At 33.5% G+C, this 23,032-nt stretch overlaps 4 protein-coding genes and 1 pseudogene across 4 annotated transcripts; 3 read left to right on the forward strand and 2 right to left on the reverse strand.

Moving 5' to 3' along the window:
• Positions 1–1,469: 1,469 nt before the first annotated feature.
• LOC123914179 (serine/threonine-protein phosphatase PP2A catalytic subunit) lies at positions 1,470–9,087 on the reverse strand. Its single transcript, XM_045965211.1, has 11 exons — positions 8,692–9,087; positions 5,855–5,911; positions 5,537–5,620; positions 4,805–4,876; positions 4,085–4,156; positions 3,620–3,660; positions 2,970–3,036; positions 2,443–2,634; positions 2,265–2,354; positions 2,075–2,182; positions 1,470–1,904 (listed from the first exon to the last, which is right to left on the reverse strand). Exons 1-11 carry the CDS (start codon positions 8,776–8,778, stop codon positions 1,839–1,841), a joined length of 936 nt encoding a protein of 311 aa, XP_045821167.1. The 5' UTR covers positions 8,779–9,087; the 3' UTR covers positions 1,470–1,838.
• Positions 9,088–11,917: 2,830 nt separating this feature from the next.
• LOC123919139 lies at positions 11,918–12,142 on the forward strand (annotated as a pseudogene).
• Positions 12,143–13,034: 892 nt separating this feature from the next.
• On the forward strand, positions 13,035–17,631 carry LOC123914181 (F-box/kelch-repeat protein At1g55270). The gene is made up of 3 exons (XM_045965212.1): positions 13,035–13,278; positions 13,367–13,573; positions 15,898–17,631. The coding sequence occupies exons 2-3, from the start codon at positions 13,520–13,522 to the stop codon at positions 17,146–17,148; spliced, it is 1,305 nt and encodes a 434-aa protein (XP_045821168.1). The 5' UTR covers positions 13,035–13,278; positions 13,367–13,519; the 3' UTR covers positions 17,149–17,631.
• Positions 17,632–18,893: 1,262 nt separating this feature from the next.
• LOC123914182 lies at positions 18,894–19,619 on the reverse strand. The gene has a single exon (XM_045965213.1). It carries the CDS (start codon positions 19,497–19,499, stop codon positions 19,023–19,025), a length of 477 nt encoding a protein of 158 aa, XP_045821169.1. The 5' UTR covers positions 19,500–19,619; the 3' UTR covers positions 18,894–19,022.
• Positions 19,620–20,583: 964 nt separating this feature from the next.
• On the forward strand, positions 20,584–22,743 carry LOC123914183. Its single transcript, XM_045965214.1, has 2 exons — positions 20,584–21,345; positions 22,411–22,743. Exons 1-2 carry the CDS (start codon positions 20,878–20,880, stop codon positions 22,453–22,455), a joined length of 513 nt encoding a protein of 170 aa, XP_045821170.1. The 5' UTR covers positions 20,584–20,877; the 3' UTR covers positions 22,456–22,743.
• Positions 22,744–23,032: the final 289 nt, after the last annotated feature.

Consider the following 23,032-nt stretch of genomic DNA (forward strand, 5'->3'; position numbering starts at 1 on the left):
ATCATTAGATAGTTTCTTCAATAGTTCCAAATTATCGCATCTATGGTTTTCAAATTACCACACATATATGAAGGAGAACACTTTTTTTTAACAGCCAAAATGTTATTTAATAAGTTCAAACAAACATGAGGCACGTTTGAAGAGATGGAGATAAGATACAGATAAATTACACAATTTTAGGCTAGAAAAAAGCAACAAACTCGTGGAACAGAAACGATATGTCAACAAAAACCAGCTACAACCATTGGTACTTGGTTGAGGAGTTAATCCTCAATCTAGAGGAACTCGGTTCGAGACCCGGCACCGAGAAAAAACCAGCTACAACACTTAAATGATCTTAATTTCCCTTCCGGCAAAAACGTTATTTTTATGATAAATCCTTTCGGCAAAACTTTGGTTTTTGTACATTATAAAAAAAAAAACTTTGGTTTTTGCATAGTTTTTAAATTTGTATTCTTTTTGCATAGTTTTTTCTCAACTTGCCGTAGATAAGTAGAATGACCGGTATTCAAACCCCGGCCGCTGCATGTACAATGCATTATTTCTACCAATTGAGCTAATCTCATGAGACTTATATTACTAATGTCACTTTAAATGATATGGAGTAATAATTTTAAAGAATCACTTTTTTTTTACGAAAAAAAAAATTCATCACTTATCTACTCTAATAATCAACTTCTCTAATATAATAAAATTGATACTACCAAGTTTACTAATTCGTCATTATCAGTTTTTTTTTTTCTTCTTTGCGTCTATTTTATCTTGTTCTCATTATAATAATTGTTTAATTTCCTCTAAATTTCAGCTTCTTTTTTTTTGCATTAATAAAGATGTGAATTTTGAAGTTAACTTTCTTCTTATTTACAATATATGTGTAACATCAATGGTTGTTTTTTCTATATCCCTTTGCATGGTGTTTTTTATTTTATTTTTCTTCTTAATTTCATATATTTGAACCTTAGTACTATTTAATCTCAGACTCAGCAGTGAACTTTAAATAAGTTATGTTTTCTAAACACTGTGCATGTGCAGAACCAGTGCTACAAATCAATGAAAACAAATTATTAATAATACTAATGTTTCTTTCAGAATTCAGATTGAAAGTCTGAACTGAACTTCCAATTATGTTTTGTAAATCTTGGTCTTGCTTCACTAAGGAATTTAATTTGGAGTTATGATTAGGTTTTTCTTATACATATTAGTTTTGCGAATTTTGTGGATTATTATTATTATAAATATTTGTAGTTCATTTGGAAATCAATCTGAATTATATTCAATATTAATCGTTGGCTTCAGTAAGCTCACATACAACTACAGGCATTAGTGAAGAATGACACAAAACTCTGGATTAGTTATGTGTAATCCTTAAGAACATGGGAAGGCCCGATTTAAGCATTAACATAAATTTTAAAAAATGAAATTCATCTCAAGCAAAACCAAGAAGATGAAAAAAGACTACACAGGACCAGTTAAAAAAAAATCATAAAAACACCCATTAGAAGATATGTCAAAGCATTGTCCATCTACAGAAACCCATCCCCATTAACGATAATCCTAAAATAAGAAAAGTTAAACAGAGTTGCAAAATAAAAAGAAAAGGAAAATTTGGAGAAACATTTAAATTGATACAATGCATGCTGCAGTGGTACACATGCCCACAGTAGCATCTCCTGCTCCTCAGCTTCTTCTCTCTTGGAAAGATTCAATTATAATTCAAGTAAATAACACATCCAGTGAAGCCTAAATTTGATTCACAGCTCTGATTTTAAATGGTATATGAGCTTGAACATTACTTCAGAGCACTAGTTGCTGGCAAAAGCAGCTCGACCAAAGTTGTATTATAGGAAGTAGTCAGGGGTTCTCCTGGTTACATCTGGCTCTCCCCTCCTTGGAGCTGGCTCAAACTGAGATTAAAAAGTGCGACACAAATTCATGTAACAAACACTAATAACAAGATTAAGAGTACTTTGTCGTGGAATAACTGTATTGCTTTCAAGTTAGCCAGATAAAAAATAAATTTAACAATTTCTAAATGAAATGTAGTTTGAGTAGGAAATAAAAGAGCAAGCTCAACCTGAATGAATGTGTGTCCTTTGCAATCATCAACTTCAAGGATGGATGCCATGTTCCCACAGCGATAACAATAATTAGGTGCACTGAATATAGTAACCACCTTTTGATCCTGCAATGAGGCACTATGAATAAGCAATTTACCACCACGAATGAAAAAGACGATAACAAACTAAGTGAGATCAAGCATTTACATGACCCCAGTTATATCCTTCCATAACCAGCTGGTGAGCTCTAGCAATCAGCTTCAAATTATTTGTATGGTTAAACTGCTCAGATATGTCCTACAGAAGCAATACACACAAACAATCAACAAAAAACAATAATGACAGGCAAAATTAATACAAGATTTATACACAGCAAACTAGTTACCTGGCCAAAAGTGTATCCAGCACCTCTAGGAGAGATACCCCAACCACAGCGATCATCCGGATCAGACCATAGAAGATCACACATGGGTCCCTCATGAGGAACTTCTTGCACACGATCAAAATTACGAATGTTGTCAAGGGTTTCAATAGACGGGGACAACCCACCGTGGAGACAGAATATTTCAGATTCAACCTTCAACGGAGAAAAATATGTAACTTCAGAAACATTATTTATTGAAAACACAGAAAGCTTGGTGTAATATGGGAACTACAATTACATTAGTGACAGGTGATGAAGTTTAAAGAGCAAAATAATAACAGTATCAGGTGTGCACTTTTTTCAGAAGGAAACAAGAGACTGGGGTAACTAGAAACAACTAAAAAGAAGCCTTCAGAATTATGATTACCAAAGACCCAAAAAACATGGAGCTGGAAATGAGGGCATTCTAACCAACATACTAATAACTCTAATAAGAAGCAAAAACAAAACTCATAGTTCTTTCCAAAATTACGTAATAGCATACTAACCAATGCTGTCAACGGGAAGTAGTCAAACAAATCAGTAAACATCTTCCAAACATTAGCACTACCATACCTGCAAATCAAATACGAAGAATATTCAATGACAGAGGATTGCACAACTTCAAATATGAAAGTTTTCAAATGAAATTAAAAATAAAATAGCAATAGAAAAACAAATATTAAACGGAAGAAAGTGGAACAGATTAAAAGTTTCTATCCTCCATTGATAATACAAGATCAACCATAAAAAACAATAGATAACTTACCAGCACGCACACAACCTACCATGAATCATATTGTGAATCATATTTGATGGTATACCATTTAAATCTAAATCTCTGTTAATGATTTAAACCTATAGTGTTCCTTGGCTTCCATCTATCTCTAACTATTGGACTATCCCCCCATTTAGTACATCCACATCATCAGTGTTTTAAAAGTCTTCTCCATACATCATTAACAAAATTTTAAGTAATTCTGAAACATATACAAATAGGAAAAGACTGCACATAAATGAAATGTTAAAATGCTAATAAAGAATGAAGGACTCGCAATTAAAAATTTCAAATAAATTGTGCTGAACAGAAGACAGTGATAATCAATATCAAAGAAATTAAACAAGGCAGCCTGAAAAAGTAAATTTAGTGGGTACTTACTTCCGTAGGCACTCGTCATAAAATCCATAAACTTGAGTAATCTGCAACACAAAGTGAATATCATCAATTACTGTTCAAAGCTAAAACATACAAAAACAAACTACTGAACTAGGAAGTCAAGTTTTACTCGGTACTATAACCCAACTTCAGCCACTTAAAGTATTGATTTCAACACTATAATTATTTTATGAAAATTAACTGGTATAATGCTTTAAGACGAGCATAATTTCGTCCTCAGACAGAGTAAGCATCAGATGTGTCCTAGGTTGTATATTGTTTCCTTCATTTGATATGAGTGAAAACGTCCAGTTGGGGGAAATAGTACTTTCCATTGGTAATTGATACGAAACATTTGTCAACAACACAGTTGATGCTTACAATGTCTCTAAGGACCGACTTAGGATTTTAATGTCATATTTAATTCACTACTGTCAGAATAGTTATGTGATAAAAACAAGAACAAACCTGTCGACTTTCATGATTTCCCCTCAAAATGGTGATACGCTGACGATAACGCACTTTAAGGGAGACCAAAAGCTGCATAATGATTTAATTAGTGCCAAAAACTTGCTTGCAAGAGAATTATCATTTAGAAGCAAAATAAATATCATCCAAAATAAGTCATTCAAAAAATAACAGCTATTGACTTGTAACACAAATCATCTTCAATTACAGAAATGATATTTCTGGCATTGAGGTTTATTTCCGAACAGGATACTACAGTATGCCGTGTGATCTGAAGACATAATGCAACATTTACAAACGCAACCAAATCATTTGCTCTCTTCTTTTTGGATAGCATACCAAACACAGCTACTTTAATTATGCAGTGACATAAAAAAAAATAGTGCAAATAACCGGCACAAACATGGCATGTTGCACATCAAATGGTAATTTATCATCGTCACTGAAGGAACATACCACAAGGAAACAAATAGTGGCCTGAAGGACCAAAAAACAGAAATTTCCAAAACAGCAAGTAACTACTGATGAACTAAGTAGTTTTTTCAATTCCTTTAATCAGATATCTAACTACTGACATAATATACAATTCCTATGAGATTTCACTACAACACCCTAATTAAATACTCCCACAAAGACTTATGAAAAATATGGTGACAAACAGAAAGCTTCAGTTTCAAATACAAACAAATAAGAGACTAAAGCATAATAGTTCGTACTTACCGTTACAGTTTCAACAGAATAATAGCCACGATCAACATAATCTCCCATAAACAAGTAGTTTGTATCTGGACACTACCAACAAAAAGATGTACCAGAAATTAGTATTTGACCAAAGATTTCTTATTTCAAACAGAAGCAAGAAAACATATATAGAAATACAAGAAACACTAGGCTAAAAATAGTGGGTGAGAAAAGACCAGTGCTAAAACATATGCATAGGAAATAAGGTCTAAGAGTTATAATAAAGACTTAGAGACAGGGTATGAACGGCTATAGGACTAAGTTTTAAAGTTTATAATATGACCAAGAGACAGGGTAAGAAAGGCTTCTGATGGCAATCAACACTGGAGGGCATTTCTAAATTAAAAACAGGACTTTGTGAGGAGCTGCATCAAAAACTTTGAATTCAGATCTGATTGCACTCACTGAATCACTTGCAGAGGGATCAAAGATACTACAAGGAAAAGAAAACTTTCCCAAACAATTTGATTGCAGGACGTCAGAATCATCAATTGAATGTTTCCTACTACAAGGGTAATTGGGGGGAAATTATATTTATTACTGCTATTAAATTTCCAAACTTGAACATCATCTAGTTATTGGTATTTAAAAGGGCTAAATTGAATTTAAAAGGAAGGCCTTTCTACAGCAAAGATGTGTGGCAATTCCTGATTTCCAGGCATTTTTCACTTTATAAATATGAAATATAAAATCAACTATGGGGAAAAATACCTTCCCTCCAATGCGGAAAAGCTCTGCAAGATCATGGAACTGCCCATGAATATCACCACAGATTGTAACAGGACTTTTTACAGGCTGCAATGAAATAATCTTATTAGTTCTCAGTAAAACAAAATCATCGTACATGGAACACACAGCACAGCCCAAACAATTAATGGGAACTCTTCAATTAACAATAGAGTGATATACACAAATTGAAGGGGAAAGGATGCATAAAGCTAACAATGTTGGCAAGATAGGCATAAAACACCTCATACTGATGGGCATGAGTATATAAAACACACTGACATAAAGAATAGATTAAAATACCTGGACATTGCTCTCTTCCATCAATATCTCCTTTGCCTTGTCACACAAGACCCTGACCTGCATATACAATTCCATGTGTGATGTCAGATCACTAAATCAAAAAGAACCACATTATCTCAATAGCATAAGACTTCTTTAGAGGAAGGGTAAAAGAGAATCAAACAAATACATGATAATAAACATACTAGACTACGAAACTCATTTTCGGGAAAATAGACAACAGTCTTCAAATAAATTTAAAAAGTAGAGTAAAATAGAAAATGTAATTGTAATTTTTAACTAATTTTGACTACCTCAACTAAGTAACAGATGCCAAAACAACGGATTCTGTATTCAAATTTAATAAGTCTAGAACCAAAAAAATAATAAAACTAAACATATCTTATTACGTTTAGTAATGCTTGGGTGTTTTTTTCCTTAATAAAATCAGACTATTGTATTTGGTTTATAGTTTGCATTTATGAAACCAAGCCAAACTCATCATATTCTGATTCAATCAATCAAGGTGCACTCTTGTTGATTGAGAGTACAGTCATAGGCATATATGTGGGGTGTTTGTGGTGCCGCAACACCTATGTCTATCAGGGTGTGTGTGCGGGGGTGGAGAGAAGATCAACATTCATTGAAAAAGCGTAAATCTAACATACTCACTCGGTTAAACCATTTAATAAGTTTTCAAATTTTTATAAATGGTAAATTTTATCAATATTAAGTCTAGAAAATTTAAATGCATAATCACAAGAATATTATTAAGGCTTCAACAATTGAGTTATTTAATTTAGTATTTAAGCGATGTAAATGCACATGTCTTGCACCGGTATGGCAGTGTAAGTTAATCTAACTCTCAAACGAACACGTACGGATAATGTTCTCCATCAAAATTGTTATAGCCAAATGGAGTCCAGTCTGATTTTCAACTTCAAAAAAAGGTGTTTGGCCTGAATTTGGGTCTCTGATCATAACTGAATTGATTGATTGATTTAGTTCCTATTTTTACCTAAAAATTTTTTTGCCAATGCCACAGAGGCACAAAGCAGCCGGCCCAAAAGTACTACTGCAGGATAGTGGGATAAGAGAATTTCTGCTATACCAATGAGTATGGATGCACGACTAAATAATTATACTGCACGAATATAAATGCTCACAAAGTTGCAGTTTAGACTCAAAATTACTATCAAGGAGCAAAAGAGATAAATAAGACAGTGCACATTATCGCTAATCAAAAAGTGCAGAGCAATGTGAAAGAGGAAGCTGTAAACAACCATGTTGCGTATAACAGAAAACAACGACCTGTAAACCAAGTTGTGTACAACCAAGTTGCCATGAAAGGAGGGTTTGGTCATAGTGTGTTAAGCCTGCCAAGAGGCAGCCGGAAAATGAGTCAAAATTCATAAACAATGTGTCAATGGCCAATGACAGTTTATGGCTGGTGGCCAAAATTCCACAATATAAACGTGGTGCTTCACAAAGTGCCTATGGCAGCTGGCAAGATCCCCTGCACCATTCTGCCATGGCCGCTACTCAACAACACAGTAGAAAAAACATGAAAGTCCAAATAGGTGGTGGGGACAGAGACAGTTTGGTCTAATAGTAATACCATTAAAATACTCCTACAAAAAATAATAGTCAAACAGGGATTGTCCTTGTTCATTGTTCAGATTGCAGCTGCAATATAGGAGCGATTTCCTATGTGGAAGTCTCCGATCTTATTTCCGAACTATGCAGTGCAAAATTGTGATGCAGACAGGGATTCTGAAGTGGGCAGAAGCGGCTCTTCCCCACATTGGCACTATAGCAATGTGAATCGGCACTATTAATTACTATGCCAAAAACCTATCCAAACCCACGACACCTAGCCAGTGAATCCACAAACCTAATACGATTCGCAAAAACAAAAATAGGAAATATTTAGCTTGACTATTACAGATGCTTTAAAGTGGTACATGATCATAGTGGGGATTTTTTTCATTTACTAAAAAGTGCACTCAAGGAACCGGATTTTTGCTATTTCTCCTTGGCCCTGCTGCTAGGTTCCGCGATTAATAGGGGTAAAATAATTTTGCCATTAACTTCACTATTTTGAAATCATCACAGATTATCCTTAAAGCAAAAACAGACCTGATGTTTTGGCTGTACCCTTAACTCAGAGATTAGCGTTTAAATCACTAAACTTATTCGAGAAACTCTACACTAACTCATATCAAACTCTCCTAATCGTATTCAACAAAAAGTGCAGTAAGCACTTCTTAGGAGCTTGAAACGGCTTGCGTAGGTGTCTCACAGAGTGGGGTTAACATGAAGCACTCATTCCCTAGCACTTAATCCTCTCCCGAATAAAACTGGTCAAAAACTCAAGTAACAACCCAATCACCCTGCTTGTATTATAAGTCATACAACTCAATCTTAAAAATCCTTAGCAAATATGCAGAAGGATTTCTTCCCACCTTTTCAATCAGTTTAAACAATCTACCATTTCTTCCACTCCTTAAATGCAGAAATTACAACATTATTAATCATGACAAAATGGCTTTAGGCCAGAAAGTAACAAATTTTCACCCACCATAACCACGGGATACAGTAAAAATAAATTAAAAAAATTGAATTCAAACCTAGAATCACTGGAACGAATTCCGCAAATCTGACAAAATATCCAACAAAACGCGCATTCTAGATTTCTAATCGCAATTTAAAAACAAACAAGATTTGCAAGAAAGAAAAAGGGGAAATCAATTTTCGCTACAACATGCAACAGATCGATTCACAATCAATGAAAAATTAGCAAGATAAATTCCCGATCCGAGAGGCAAAAATGAAAGAATTAGGGAAATTAGATTTACCTCTTGTTCGGACAAGGGTTTGCATTGCATGAGCTGAGCAATCTGTTCATCGAGATTTCCATGTGAATTGGAAGGAACCGAATCCATTTTCAAATCCTCCACCACCTTGGTCGTTGTTGATGAATGAATCAATTGAAATCCAGTTTTGGAATTGATGGAAACCCTAGATCTAACTCGGAAAAGCCCTTTTTACGTATTTCGATTATTGTTTGTTTATTTGTTTGTTGTTTATGGCTTTTTAGAGAGAGAAAGAGAAAAGAAAGAGAGAGAGAGGTGAGAAAGTGTTGGTGGTGGTGATGAAGAAACCAAAGGGCTCGTTTTGTTCGATAACCACTCCTTTTTTGGGGGCAAAATGATATTATTAATAATTGCAAACTTAACAAACAATATCTTGGGTTCATACTTTTAGATTTCCATTTCAAAAAATAAAATAAAGAAATTTTGAGTTTGAAATTTTTTACATACCAAATTTAATGATTAATATTTGTTCCGATCCAAGTTCACATTTTTGAAAAATTGTCTGCTTTGGAGTTAACTTGTCACAGTTTTTTGTTCAAAAAAAACTTGTCACAGTTTTGTCCTTTGTAGAAAAGACACATCGATGGTTTGAAAAGTGTGAGTGTTGTATATAAACTATTTTTAACCTCGATTACCAAAAGATGTGAAACAATTTTTGTGTATCCGGAACAGTAGCCTCCAATCGAGGCTAAGGGACTAAAGGGTGTCGACCCACGAGCATGCACGGGTTTGTTTCCACATACGGCGCCACTAATCATCCCTGGATTAGAGATAACCTCGCAGGTGGTGCTCCTCTTTCGCTCGAGTAAATAGAATAAGGGTTTTGTACATGCAAATGCTCCGATGTTGAAGGTTACGATGTGTGTGAGAGAAATTTTCTCATTAATTAATAAAAAATATGTATGGATTGTGTAGTGATGGTATCATTAAGCAATTTCAAATTTTTGGTTCTTAAATGAGGAACAAATATCATTACACATACACATACACATACACATACACATACACATACACATACACATACACATACACATACACATACACATACACATACACATACACATACACATACACATACACATACACATACACATACAGGGGCAGTTTAGTAATATTTTCGCTCTTCATCTTATTCTTTTTCCTTGTTTCTCTCTTGTGTATAGTGATAGTATATAATACATTCCTCTGAAACTTTGAGTTTTGCAAGTAGAGATTATCCATATGACAATGGCATTTATACACAATGTTGGCTATATTGTGATATTTTGTCTTTGTACTTAAAGTGAGCAACAGTTTTTTTTTTGTTACAAATTAAAGTGAGCAACAGATTGTTATTTATTTAATGTCATCCACATATGTATTTAAGACAAACGTAAGTAATTTTTTATCATAAAGTAATTTTGATTACTTTTATTTTTAAATTAATTATATTTTAGGTATTATATTTTATGAATTTGCATTTTGATCCTAATTGCTTCTAATTAATTTGTTTTGGTTCTTCTTCAAATTGTTTTACGGTCTCAAACAACTTTCTTCTTCGCGTAAAAAAAAAACTTTCTTCTTATCGTCAATTTTTTTCTTCTTCTTCTTCTTCTTAAAGCTTTCAATCTATGCCGCAGCCTCCACCACCGTCATGTTAGCATTCTCCGGGTCCTCCGCTTTTGTGTTATCTGATATCAATCTTTACTACAGCCTCTGCCACCGATCTACCGAATTTCTTCAAGATTCTAAAACTAGTGATTTTCAGTTTCTTAGATTTTATGTTTTTTAGCATTTTTTTTCCTTATTTAAGAGTTTGGTTCAGGGAAATTAGGGTTGGAGTGATTTTGGTCTATTGTTTATGTAATTTGGAGTATTAGGAAAGATATTATTTTCAAACATGTGGGTCTCCGTTGTTTATGTGATTCTAGAGCCTAATGAAGAGGTGAATCGGCGTTTTAAGGTTGAAGGAAGGACAAGAAGAAGCGGCAATTGCATAAGAGGATAAATGACGATGGCGACGATAATTGCATAAGAAAAGAAGCAGCGACGGCGAAGAAGTGTTTTGTTGAAGGAAGGATCACAAGTGAAGCGGAAATTTTGGTGGCCAATGATAAGAATGGAGAAAGAAGTAGTGAAAATTTGGTGGCTGGTCGTAAAATTTGGTGGCTGAAGCTCGTTGTGATAAAATTGGATCGAAAGTGAAGCGTTTACACAAATAGCCTAAAATATAATTAACGAAAATCAAGTAACCTAAAATATAATTAATTGAAAATAAAAGTAGTCAAAATTACTTTGTAGTAAAAAATTATTTATGTTTGACTTAGATACATGTGGATGAATTTCATTGGTGTCACATCAACATATGACATATACCCTCAATTATCAAACTTTATTTCATATCGAACTCCAGATTATCATAATCTCTTCTGATTTTAATAGAAGGTTGATCAAACTTTCATCTCCTAGTACTTTCATCTCCTAGTACTTTCAATCATTTCAGTGTAACTTAAAATGAATGAAAAATTTCCTGCCATATGTTTTAAATAATGGACCATACATTATTATTCTATGTGCCCATTTTGGCATTAAGATCTTAATTTTTTTTTTATCAAATATTTTCAGAGTTGGGCAATCACTCATTTTAATTATATTTCAAAGAATATAGTACTGAATTTTGGATGAGTTTGGTCCTTATTAAGATAAAAGGTCGACGCGTCTAGAGAAAATAGTGAAGTGGACCAAGTATTCTACCTTTGATGATTAATTTTCAATAATTCCGATTATAGAATATATTTAAAAATTCTTGCTCAGGAAAATTCTTTACACATGCATCAAATGATATGTTGTCACGTCATTTAATGAACATGACACATCATGTGTTTTTAAATATCATTATTGAACACATGTGTAAAATAACTTTACATTAACGGTGCGTATAAATTAGCTCACCCAAATTGACACCAGAGAGAATCGAACTTGAGACTTTTTTTTTTTGAAAACTTGGTATCCGGCTTTAGGACCGACTAATCCAAGGGGACCAATCCCACTGCGAACCTGAGACCTTAACGAGAAGCACACTCTCAGGTCCAAAACCAATATCACCAGACCAACCCAAGTGGGCTGGAGTGGAGCAACCATATTATAATGAACGTAATTAAATATGCAGTTGTTTAAGTTTTTTCTTTGCAAAATTAATTATTATATTGCATTTTATATGTACCAACACATACCTTGTTCGCCCTTTTGACTAAGATAATATGTAGTATCTGTTCTTATCAGTTTAATATCTGACATGCAACTCATTGAGCCAAATATTAATATATGTTCTTACTCAATATATTTTCAAAGAAGCCAAATATTATTACAGTTTGTGGGAGAGAAATCACTATAATACTGGATTTCTCAAGTGTCGCATTTGCGTTGTACTGCTGCATTGGTTGGAGCACCCCACGAAAAGAAAAAAAATTGTATTCTACAACCAATGTAATTGGAAATATCCGGCGGTCATCAGAATCTCCATTCATTATTGCAAAAATATGTTATCATAATTATTATTCTGGTTAATGCAACCATAATATTTAGATTTTTGACGGAAAGTGAGATAAATTTTTTACAATGCATAAATTTATTTTTATCATTAAATCAAATGAAATGTTATTTGACATTATTGATCTAATGATAAAATATATTCATTTAATATTAAAAATAAATTTATGCCTAACAAAAGACTTGTTTCAATTGTATGTTAGACAAAAATCTAAATTTTTAGCTTCTGAAGTTGGCATTGTAAATTCAAATTTTTCTCTTCTTAACATTAAGCTCCCCACAAGTTAAAAGAAAGCTAAAAGAAAATCTTAAAAGTCCAAAAAGGTCAAAGAAAGAGACAAAATAAGTTGTTTGAAGCATGTGATAACCATTAACCAATGAGTCCAACCTTCAAAATTCCATAAAAGAAAGATATTTCTAAGATCAATAATCCCTCCAAAAATAAAAACTAATACTAGTATTTTATTTTAACCACCGGCTTACTAAACGGTCTAATCTAGTTCAAATGTCACTTATAGCATCAAGTGGTTTTAGACCCTCTCGATTATAGTTAAATGGGATCGTTATATGAGATCGAACTGTAGTGATTCCTACTAAATCTGGGCTAATTACAACAATATTAATAATCTATGAAGCACATACACTTCTCAAATTAGGCGTGTCTCGATGTCAACACGCATTGATATCGGACACCAAAACTTATAATTACATTAAATTAGGTGTGTCCGTGCTAACCATAATTCTTTTACTATCTTTCTCTCTCTTCTTTTGCCTTCAAATTTGGTTTGGTTTGACCTATGAACTGCAACACATTTATTAAAAGAGGACCAATGTCACAAGCTATATGCGTCCTTTTAACGACACTTACATAATTTAATTAATTTCGACAAAATTCATTACTTCAATGAACTCATTTTAACATTTTTTAAATAAAAAACTTTAAAAAACCATTTATTTTCTCAAATACCAAAAAAGAAAAATCACATAATTTTGTGAGGCAAAGATTTGAGGGTTCTTTCTCAACGAAAAGTACCAGTGATGGTGAGATAGGTTACTCTTTACAAGCTCATAGATTTCAAAATTCATCATTTTCCAATGACCCATTTCTCTGTTTGTCTTTCTTTTGCAGTTTCAGAGGTAAAAATTGAAGCTTTTTTCTTCTACTTACTAGATCGGGATTCAAGTTTTGGAGCTAAGATTCAAAAGGGGTTGCGTTGATCTGCATCAAGATGCTTAATTTGCTTTGAAAAATTCATTTTTTCTACCTGATTCAGCTTTTGAGATGAACCAGTTAGTTGAAAGTTCTCAAAGGGTCTCTAGAGTTCAAGCTCCACTGGTAATTTCAGCTGTTTCAAATCGCATTTTTTTGGTCATGGTTTTCATTTTCATGGCATTTGAGACATACCCATATGATTTATTTATTGCATTTTTTTAATAGTTTCACATTTGTGTTTATAAGAGTTCAATTTATGAGTTTTGTGCTTGAGCTGTTGGTTTCTAATTCTATCAGTATCTGTCTATGTTTGAAGCATAAGCAAAGAACTAAGTTGAATATAAGTTGTGATTTCAGTTAATGGGATAATGTATAGATAAGTTTTCTTAAATGGGCAAAAACCCTCTTTTTATTTTTTAGGGTTCTTTGTTTGGGCTAAATCAAAATTGGATCTTATATGTATATTGTTATATTAGCATACATTATATGTTTGCTTCCTAAATTTTAATTGTAATACCTAAAATTACCAGAGAGCCCGACTTTTTTTAATAAATAATAACGGGGAATTGAGAATTTTTTATTAATTAAAATGACACTAATGACCATATTACAATTGTTTCCGGTGATATTTGAACTTCAATTTTGAAGTTATACAATCGAGTTCTTACCGTTAAGCTGACACCTCATGGGATAAGAGCCCCACTATATAGAAATGATACTAAGATAATCAAGTCCTTTATGAATCAAATATGCATTATCCCATTGTTTAATAGATAGTAATACTAAAATGAAAGAACTGCTGTCGTTTTTGAGTTTTGATTTTACCCGGTTTCCCTATTCAAGTCCAGCTGCCCAACCATCTAGGATTTTAATAATGCATATGAATTTGCTGGACATCCATCTAGGATTTTGATATTGCATATGAATCGATCATTCCTTAATGCTGGACATGAGCATATGCTTTTACTTTTTGTCCGTATTTCACTTGTGTTTGGTTTGGGTGTTTTAGGTGATGTTTATATCTAGTTAAATTAACTTTTTTGCAAGTAAATTATCTCTTATTGCATAGAACGTTCATCGGTAGCATTAAGGAATGACAGGAATTGTCAAAGACAGAAATCTTTTGAAATTTTTATACTCAATGAGAGATCCTTAGAGGCTTGAATGTCAATATGCCAATGAGGTAACGTTGCAGAACAAGTAGCTTGGGCTGAGTGTAACACAGAGAGAGCCATCTGTGTCTTCATTTTCTTTGCTATGTCTTAGCACTTCATTAGGAATACCCATTATTATAATTATAACTTTTTGAATTAGGTTCATGAAAACACCAGTGGGACAGAAGAATATAGAACCTGTATCCTTTACCGCCGACTTTACGGGGCAGGTGCTTGTAGACCGTTAGATTAAGAGAGAGAACATTCTTTCTCTTAATCTAACAGTCGGGTGCATGTTAAAGCCGGCTCTAAAGGATCCAAGTAGGATGGAATTGTCCACCTTACACAAAGTATGCTGTCTTGCCTTCACCAAAGAGATATCCTCCAAACTCTACTCGAGAAGTATGCAACCAAGTACTGTTGTTCTAGCATTTTAGGAAACATCATTATGACACCCAATCTATCTGAATCTCATCAGGTGTCTTATTGGGGGCTCTCATTGATGCATATTATGTGTTGGTAAGCTGTGTCACTTTCCTACTTACCTGTCTTTTCTGAAATCCTCACTACTCTTTGAATTGACTACCTACCCCTCCGGCCTAAACATCCATTGCAGCGTTCTATGGGATACTTATCATCTTTCATTCTGAAATGTCAAATCACCTTGATGGTGATTAGTTCTGTCTAGTCACTTATAATTGTGAATTTGCATCTTTTAACACTCCTAAATTTTCTCATCTACTTTGGACCTTAATAATTTTAATTCTGTCTCCATCTTTCTTTTATCAAATTCAAGCTCTTGATTGTTGTGCTTCATAAATTCAAGTTTATGAAGGAAAATTCCAGTGCATGTATGTATCAGCAGCTCCTTTTGTTTTATCAAATTAAATGTCAGTGAATAATGAAACATGAAACTAATATTCCCTTGGTTGTTTGATGATTTCACGATGCACGAATGGGAATAACTTGGTGGTTTTTTTTTTATTGCTGATCAATCTCTGTGCCCAACTTGACACAATGAAAATAAAATGGTTTCATTCGTAATTAATAAATTTTCTCGATAAAATAATTTATTTTGATAACTCAGTAGATTGTGAAGTTATTTGTCCGGAACTTCATTTTTTTTCCTTGTAGAGAAAACCAACACAAGAACTGTTAACACTTTGGTACCTGAAGTTAGAAATCGTGTGCATCTGTATATGCTCTTGGACATTATGCATGTACATATTTTATAGTGATACCTTTTTGGTTCTTAGATACTTTCAACATATACTAACATGTGACGTTTCACAGGTGGACTCTGTTTCATGCTACTGTAAAGTAGATTCGGGACTGAAAACAGTAGCCGGGGCAAGAAAATTTGTTCCAGGATCAAAGATATGTATCCAACCCGACATAAACCCGAATGCACACCGAAACAAAAACTTGCGTAGAGAAAAGACAAGAGTTCAGCCTCCTCTGCTACCTGGTCTTCCTGATGATCTTGCTATTGCTTGTTTAATTCGTGTACCTCGAGTTGAGCATAGGAAACTGCGTTTGGTTTGCAAGAGATGGTATCGCCTTTTATCTGGAAATTTCTTTTATTCGCTCAGGAAAAGTCTTGGAATGGCAGAAGAATGGGTGTATGTCATCAAAAGAGACCGTGAAGGAAAAATTTCATTGCACGCTTTTGACCCCATCTACCAAATATGGCAATCCCTTCCGCCCGTTCCTGGGGAATATTCTGAAGCTTTGGGATTTGGTTGTGCTGTTCTTAGTGGTTGCCACTTGTACTTGTTTGGTGGAAGAGATCCATTGAAAGGATCTATGAGGCGTGTCATTTTCTACAACGCTCGGACAAATAAATGGCATAGAGCACCTGATATGCTGCGGAAACGTCATCTGTTTGGTTCTTGTGTGATAAATAATTGTCTCTACGTTGCTGGCGGGGAATGTAAAGGAATTCAAAGAACTCTTCGGTCTGCTGAAATTTATGACCCTAACAGGAACAGGTGGAGCTTTATCTCTGAGATGACCACTGCTATGGTTCCCTTTATCGGTGTTATTCATAATGGCACTTGGTTTTTGAAGGGGCTCGGGTCTAATCGCAATGTCATATGTGAATCTTATTCACAGGAAACCGATACCTGGACTCCTGTAAGTAATGGAATGGTCAACGGATGGCGTAATCCGAGCATCTCACTAAATGGTCAACTCTACGCACTTGATTGCCAAGACGGCTGCAAGCTCAAAGTATATGACGGGGCGACGGATTCATGGAAGAAGTTTATCGATAGCAGGCTTCATTTAGGTAGTTCTCGTGCTCTTGATGCTGCTGCTCTTGTTTCCCTTAACGGAAAGCTATGCATTATCCGCAACAATATGAGCATCAGTCTAGTGGATGTTTCGAGTCCAAACAAACGTGTCGAAAGCAATCCTCACCTTTGGGAAAATATTGCTGGAAAGGGTCCTGTCAGGTCTTTAGTTAGAAATTTATGGTCGACTATCGCAGGACGCAGTGGTTTGAAGAGTCACATTGTTCACTGTCAAGTTCTTCAAGCCTGAGATATCAACAAGTTCTCTGGTAAGATTGGTTACAAAGTTAAGGAAATTATTGGTTTCAGCTTATGTTTTGTAAAGATGAAGATTTTGGGAATAGAATTGAGGACACTACTTCTCAGTCATGAATAGGGAGCATATATTGTAAATGTTGTTTCACTCTAAGGCTCTGGCTTTTCTTTAGTTACAATATATATTTAGGTTTTTAAGCCATGCATTGATGTTGTATATGAATTATTGAAAACAACAGCATATCACAGTTGTATCTTTAGTCGAGTTTATTTACTTCAGTTAGTAGGGGGAAAGAGTATGTCAGATCCCATGTTCCAGTTTGAAGACTATAAATGTGAACTTTGAATTACTGAAGAAATTTCCACGAACCTTAAGAAATAAGTAGACTATTTATGATTGTTGTAATTTTTGGTCTCAAACTCAATCATCAGTTGTTTGCTTGATTATGAAGCCATTTTGTGATCTTCTCTCATTCAATATTTGTTTTTCTTATTAGAATTATAGTGCTGCTCCACTTGTTGGTGCCACTGCAAGAGCAGTTATTTACATTATCCATTGTAGAAAAAGGCTAATCTGAGAAAGAGGGTATTTGTTAGGAGAATTTCTTTTGGCACCCTCGTGTTTTCGCGCACCTTGTTCGTTTTTATTTTTACCATTAGGCTACTTAAGTAGCAGACGTTATAAAAACGAGAAATTTGAGAAAAACGTCTCATAATATGAAATTTTCAAAATCTTACAAGCTACTTAAGTAGATAACCGAGTTTGCTACTAAACCCTATACATTAAATTTTCAGGATTTTACATTGTTCTCTACTTAAGTAGAGAACTGCGTTAGCTACTTAATTAGCTAACACCCCATATACATGATTTTTTCATGATTTTACACATTCACCTTCTAGAAAGTGCATAAAACATGTTTTTACTATGACAATTTTATATTCTTAAGTTAGTTACGCTTCTTAAAGTATTGATGTTCCTCAAGATTCTTGAGGTGATCCTATAAGTTTAAGGGCTGGCTGTAAAATGGTCCCTTAAAGACATTTTTGGTTTCAGATTGGTCCCTTAAAGAAAAAAAAGGTCCAAATAGGTCCCTTAAAGAAAAAAAAGTCCGAATAAGTTCCTTAAAGACATCTCCGTTAATCAGTTTGGTCCCTAAAAAGAGGTCTAAACAGGACCAAACTGATTAACGGATATGTCTTTAAGGGACCTATTCAGACTTTTTTTTCTTTAAGGGACCTATTTGGACATTTTTTTCTTTAAGGGACCAATCTGAAACCAAAAATATCTTTAAGGGACCATTTTACTAATTAAGCTAAGTTATGGAGGAATGAGATTCAAACTAAGATGAGTAGTTTGGTTCTCAAAGATGCTCTCATGCTTGGAAGGGATGCTTTGTATTTTTAAACTTGTGTGTTTTTTATCTATTGATATTTCCAATGTGGCCTTGCCAATTTTCATTCTTGATCTTGAAGGTGATCTCTCATTACGACTAATCTAACCTTTGTAGACTGAACCAAAACCCCCTTTGCCAAAGAAACATTTTGGTATGAAATCTTTTGTTGCTACCATTAGTTCATGATATATATTTTTGAATGGCAATGTTAATTGTTGGTCTTCCAACTCCTCTAACCTTTAGCTCTCAACTAGTTCAACCGGTTGAGCTACACATCACGACCATTAGTTCATGATACATGAATTGGTTCATATGTGAATAGTAATTTATGTCAGCAATAACGTTATCATCTATAAATTTATAAGAAAAACTACATAAGATTTATTATATTTAGGTTTAAATAAATTACATAAAATATCATTTACAATTTGAAGTTTGATGAAAAACTATAACAAAAGAAATCAATTCTATTAATTCACATAACAAAATCCACAAAGTATTTACAAGCATTTGAAGAACATCCAGGCACATCTTGAAACTGATCCGCCGGTAATTTCTTAGACAAAGCACCAACAAAGAATTCAAGCATACCAGAACTAGAATCAACTTTCATACCGGTGACGGGGAGCCAGAGAAATAAAATCTTCCCCTGGATCCCCGAAACACCGGAAACATAACCGTAACTAAGAGTTCCGGTTATGAAGGTATCATAGTAGACTAATTGACCGGAGAAGCGGACGTAGCAGGGAGATTGGAGATGAAGTGTGAAGTAACCAGATGGGGAGATTGTGTAGGAAGCTATGTTGTTTGGAAGGATGCCTTTTGGGAAACCATAATCTGGGAGGAGGTCATGGATATCTGTGGTAGTGGATATGGCTATTGTGTGATGGAAGATGAATATGATCAATGTTGAGAAGAATCGTAAGAAGTTGTTGAAGGTGGCTGTGGACATTGTGCTGAGTCGTTGACTATGTTGATGAATGATGATAATTTGATATGAATTTTTGGTTAGAGGTGAAAGTGTCTCAATACTTTGGATTTCGTGTTTATAGAGAAAAAAAAGGGTGGATGAGTAAATTGGTTAAACTGATCTAGTATCAAATCTTAAGTGCATATTTTTAAATACTTTTCGTACCTTAATTCAAAATACACTTTTTTTTCCTCTGTAATTTTAAGAAATTTATAAATTTTTAAAAATCGTATAAGTTTTGTCTCTCATCAATCAGTAGTAGTAGTAGTAAATAAATAAATGCTTCACCATGTTTCATCATGTGAATCCCCCTAGCCAAGTGTGGAGTTAGGTTATTAAAAATAAATTCTGATAAGGCCTCGAGTCCCACGAGCTTGGATATTTAAAAGATAATGTTTTATTCAAAAAAAATAATATATATATATATGGGTCTTGCTAACGAGTGCCTTCGGGGCACTCTTTAAGCATTCCATTAAAAGAAATTTTTTATTCAAAAAATTAAACACTTCAATTTCCAATGCGTTGACTTTACGCATTTCCATAAAAATTCAATAAAAAACTTACTATTTAAGGGCTTAAATAGTGCCCGGGGGCACTATTTAGCATTTGCCTATATATATATATAGGGTTTTGCTAACGTACGCCCACTTATTTTTTAGAAGGTGTGCATTAGCAACATGCACCTTAAGGTGTATTTAACTACTTTTTAGTTATAACTTGCTAACACACACCTTCTTAAAAATAAGCGGGTGTACGTTAGCAAAACCCATATATATATATATATTTATACTGAATCCGGAACACTTCACTTATTCACTTTAAGGTGAATTTTTTAGCCACTAGACTATTTGAAAAAAAAAGTTATTCTAGAATTACATAAAAAATAAAATAAAGTTCTTATGAGATAAATTGTTCGGGACAATTCAAGTTTAATTTTTAATGTAAAAAGTAATTTTTAATCAAATTTTACTTACTTCATAACTTTATCCAATCAAAACTTCATTTCTTCATTCTAAATTTCTTTCATACGTATAAAATAACTTCCATGTTTTAACATTTGTTTTCTATCTCAGAAAGATACTTCGTACAATATTTTTAATAAAAAAAAAAAAAATTTCTAAAAAAAATCATAACAAACAATATCTAAAAATATAATTTTGCCAACAAAAACATGAATTTGTTGCTTACAAAAAAGAGTCGGTTTTAACGGATATATGAAAAACAAAAAAAGGAATAAGATTTGGTTGGTGGCATAGCTGGTTTGGTTAGGTAGATATATTTAAAACCAAACCAAAATCACAGTCTCACACACATTTGACAAAATCAAGACCAACACGAAACAACAACACAACACACAATCATGGCAAAACAATCCTTAATCTTCCTCATCGTATCCTTAACCTTAACCTTGTTCTGCATCACAAATTCAACAGCAAAAGAATCCATATACGACCTACTTCCTAAATACGGTCTCCCAAGTGGTCTTTTACCAAACACTGTCACCGATTACACACTCTTCGATGATGGTAGATTCGTTGTGTATTTGGAAAATACTTGTTATATACAGTTCGATTATCTTGTTTATTATGAAAAGAAAATTACTGGGAAATTGAGTTATGGATCAATTAGTGATCTTAAGGGTATTCAAGTTCAACGTGTTTTTATTTGGTTTAATGTTGATGAAATTAAGGTTGATTTGCCTCCTTCAAATAGTATTTATTTTCAGGTTGGGATTATTAATAAGAAGCTTAGTGTTGATCAGTTTAAAACTGTTCATTCTTGCCGTAACTCACTTGGATCTTCTCCTTGTTCATCTATCTCATCACTGGTATTTACTCTTTTTTCTTTAATTCTTTAAAGCTTCAATTTTTATATTATCTGTGTTTTTTAATTCTGAGTTTAGGTTGTTTAATTGGATAAAGTTTCAATTTTTTTTTTTTTTTTTTTTTAATTCTGGGTTTAGGTTTAAGTTTTTTGAAGATTAGATTTTTATTTATTTATTTATTGTTTTGGAATATGAATTTTAGGTTTAAGTTTTTTGAACACTAGATTAGGTTGAAGAGGAAGAGATGATTTGTTATTGTGGTAATACTATTATAGGAGAGATGAGCCTAACTTTTTTATTTTCACAAAATTGGTTTTTACTATTTTCAAGATCTACTCAACTAGGTTAGGTTTGGTACTTTGGCCAATGATAGAACATTGATTTATAGCTGATTTGTTAGATTGAGTGTATGTTTGGTATGCCAGAATCACGGTGGGGATTTTGCAGAAGCTACGGAGTGTAGCTTTTAAAAATCACGGCGACTCACTGTGATTCTGTCATGATACCAAACATAGGCTAAGGGGTGTATGTATGTATGTATGTGTATTGGATTAGGATTTTAAAAGACTGATTTTTGTATGAAAAGACCTTTTGAAATCTTAATCTGGTAAACCCCTTAGTAAGGGAAATGATTCTCGAGCAACAAAATTTTGGTTTTTGTGTATATTTTTGAATTGGCTGGAAGTTGTAGAGGATAAAAAGTAAGTGAGAGATGGAGATAAATGCATAGGGTGTCGAATAGCTATCAGTATTTTGATGTTTGAGTTCGAATAAAACAATTGATGGAAGTGAATGAATTGGATTTCACTTCTCTAAGGTGGATATAGTTCACTTTACATAGAAAAAAAATGATGTATAATATACTATGTAACTTAATAATTCAAATGATTATGCTTGTCATAAGTACCAACAAGTGATTTTTCATTACTGTTTGGGTTACTTATTTAAAGCAAGATCTTCCTTAGGTTCCCTAGGAGGGAAAAATGATTAATCAATTCAATTGTAGTATGATTTCAGCCAGAATATGCATTGAAAAACTAACATGTACATTTCTTTTGCAACTTGCAGCTTCCTGCTCCACTGGAAGAAATTCCCATGCTTCTCACAGAGTAGATGCAATGCAGCCAGTACTATGGTATAATGGAGAGAGACATCTTCACCTGCAATTGTACCTCTATTGCTAGCTAGCTTATGAATCAAGAGTCCGGACTCGCAAATATCGAGTCTGGTTGGTTGAGTTATATTATTATTATATATCCTTACGAGACTTTCATGAACATATTATGTACATATTTAAGTTCGGAGACTTCGACTTTGTGTGTGCTTTCTGTTTCCAGTTAGACTTCTTTTGCGGGTATATATATATTCAATGGCTATGCAGTGGCTACAGCATTTAGAGGATCCAAGCTTTAATAATACTATGTTGGATCCTTTTTCAAGTGTTAGGATGATAACTTTCCCAAATGTTTTCTTTTACTCTATTCCTATATTTTGGTTGTTTAAGTATTTTAAACTTGTTTAAAAAAATGTGTGTAGTATCTTTCTTTCAAATATAGCTAGACCCTTTTGGATATAACTAAGTTTTAATGTTACTGTAATTTATACTTTTACTTATGACAACAAATTGAAAATATCTTATGATCCACAATTTTAGAAACAGCGTAATTTTTAATTTTAAATATTGTTTACT

This window comes from Trifolium pratense, linkage group LG3 (assembly GCF_020283565.1).
Source record: "Trifolium pratense cultivar HEN17-A07 linkage group LG3, ARS_RC_1.1, whole genome shotgun sequence".
Taxonomy (NCBI): Eukaryota; Viridiplantae; Streptophyta; class Magnoliopsida; order Fabales; family Fabaceae; genus Trifolium; species Trifolium pratense.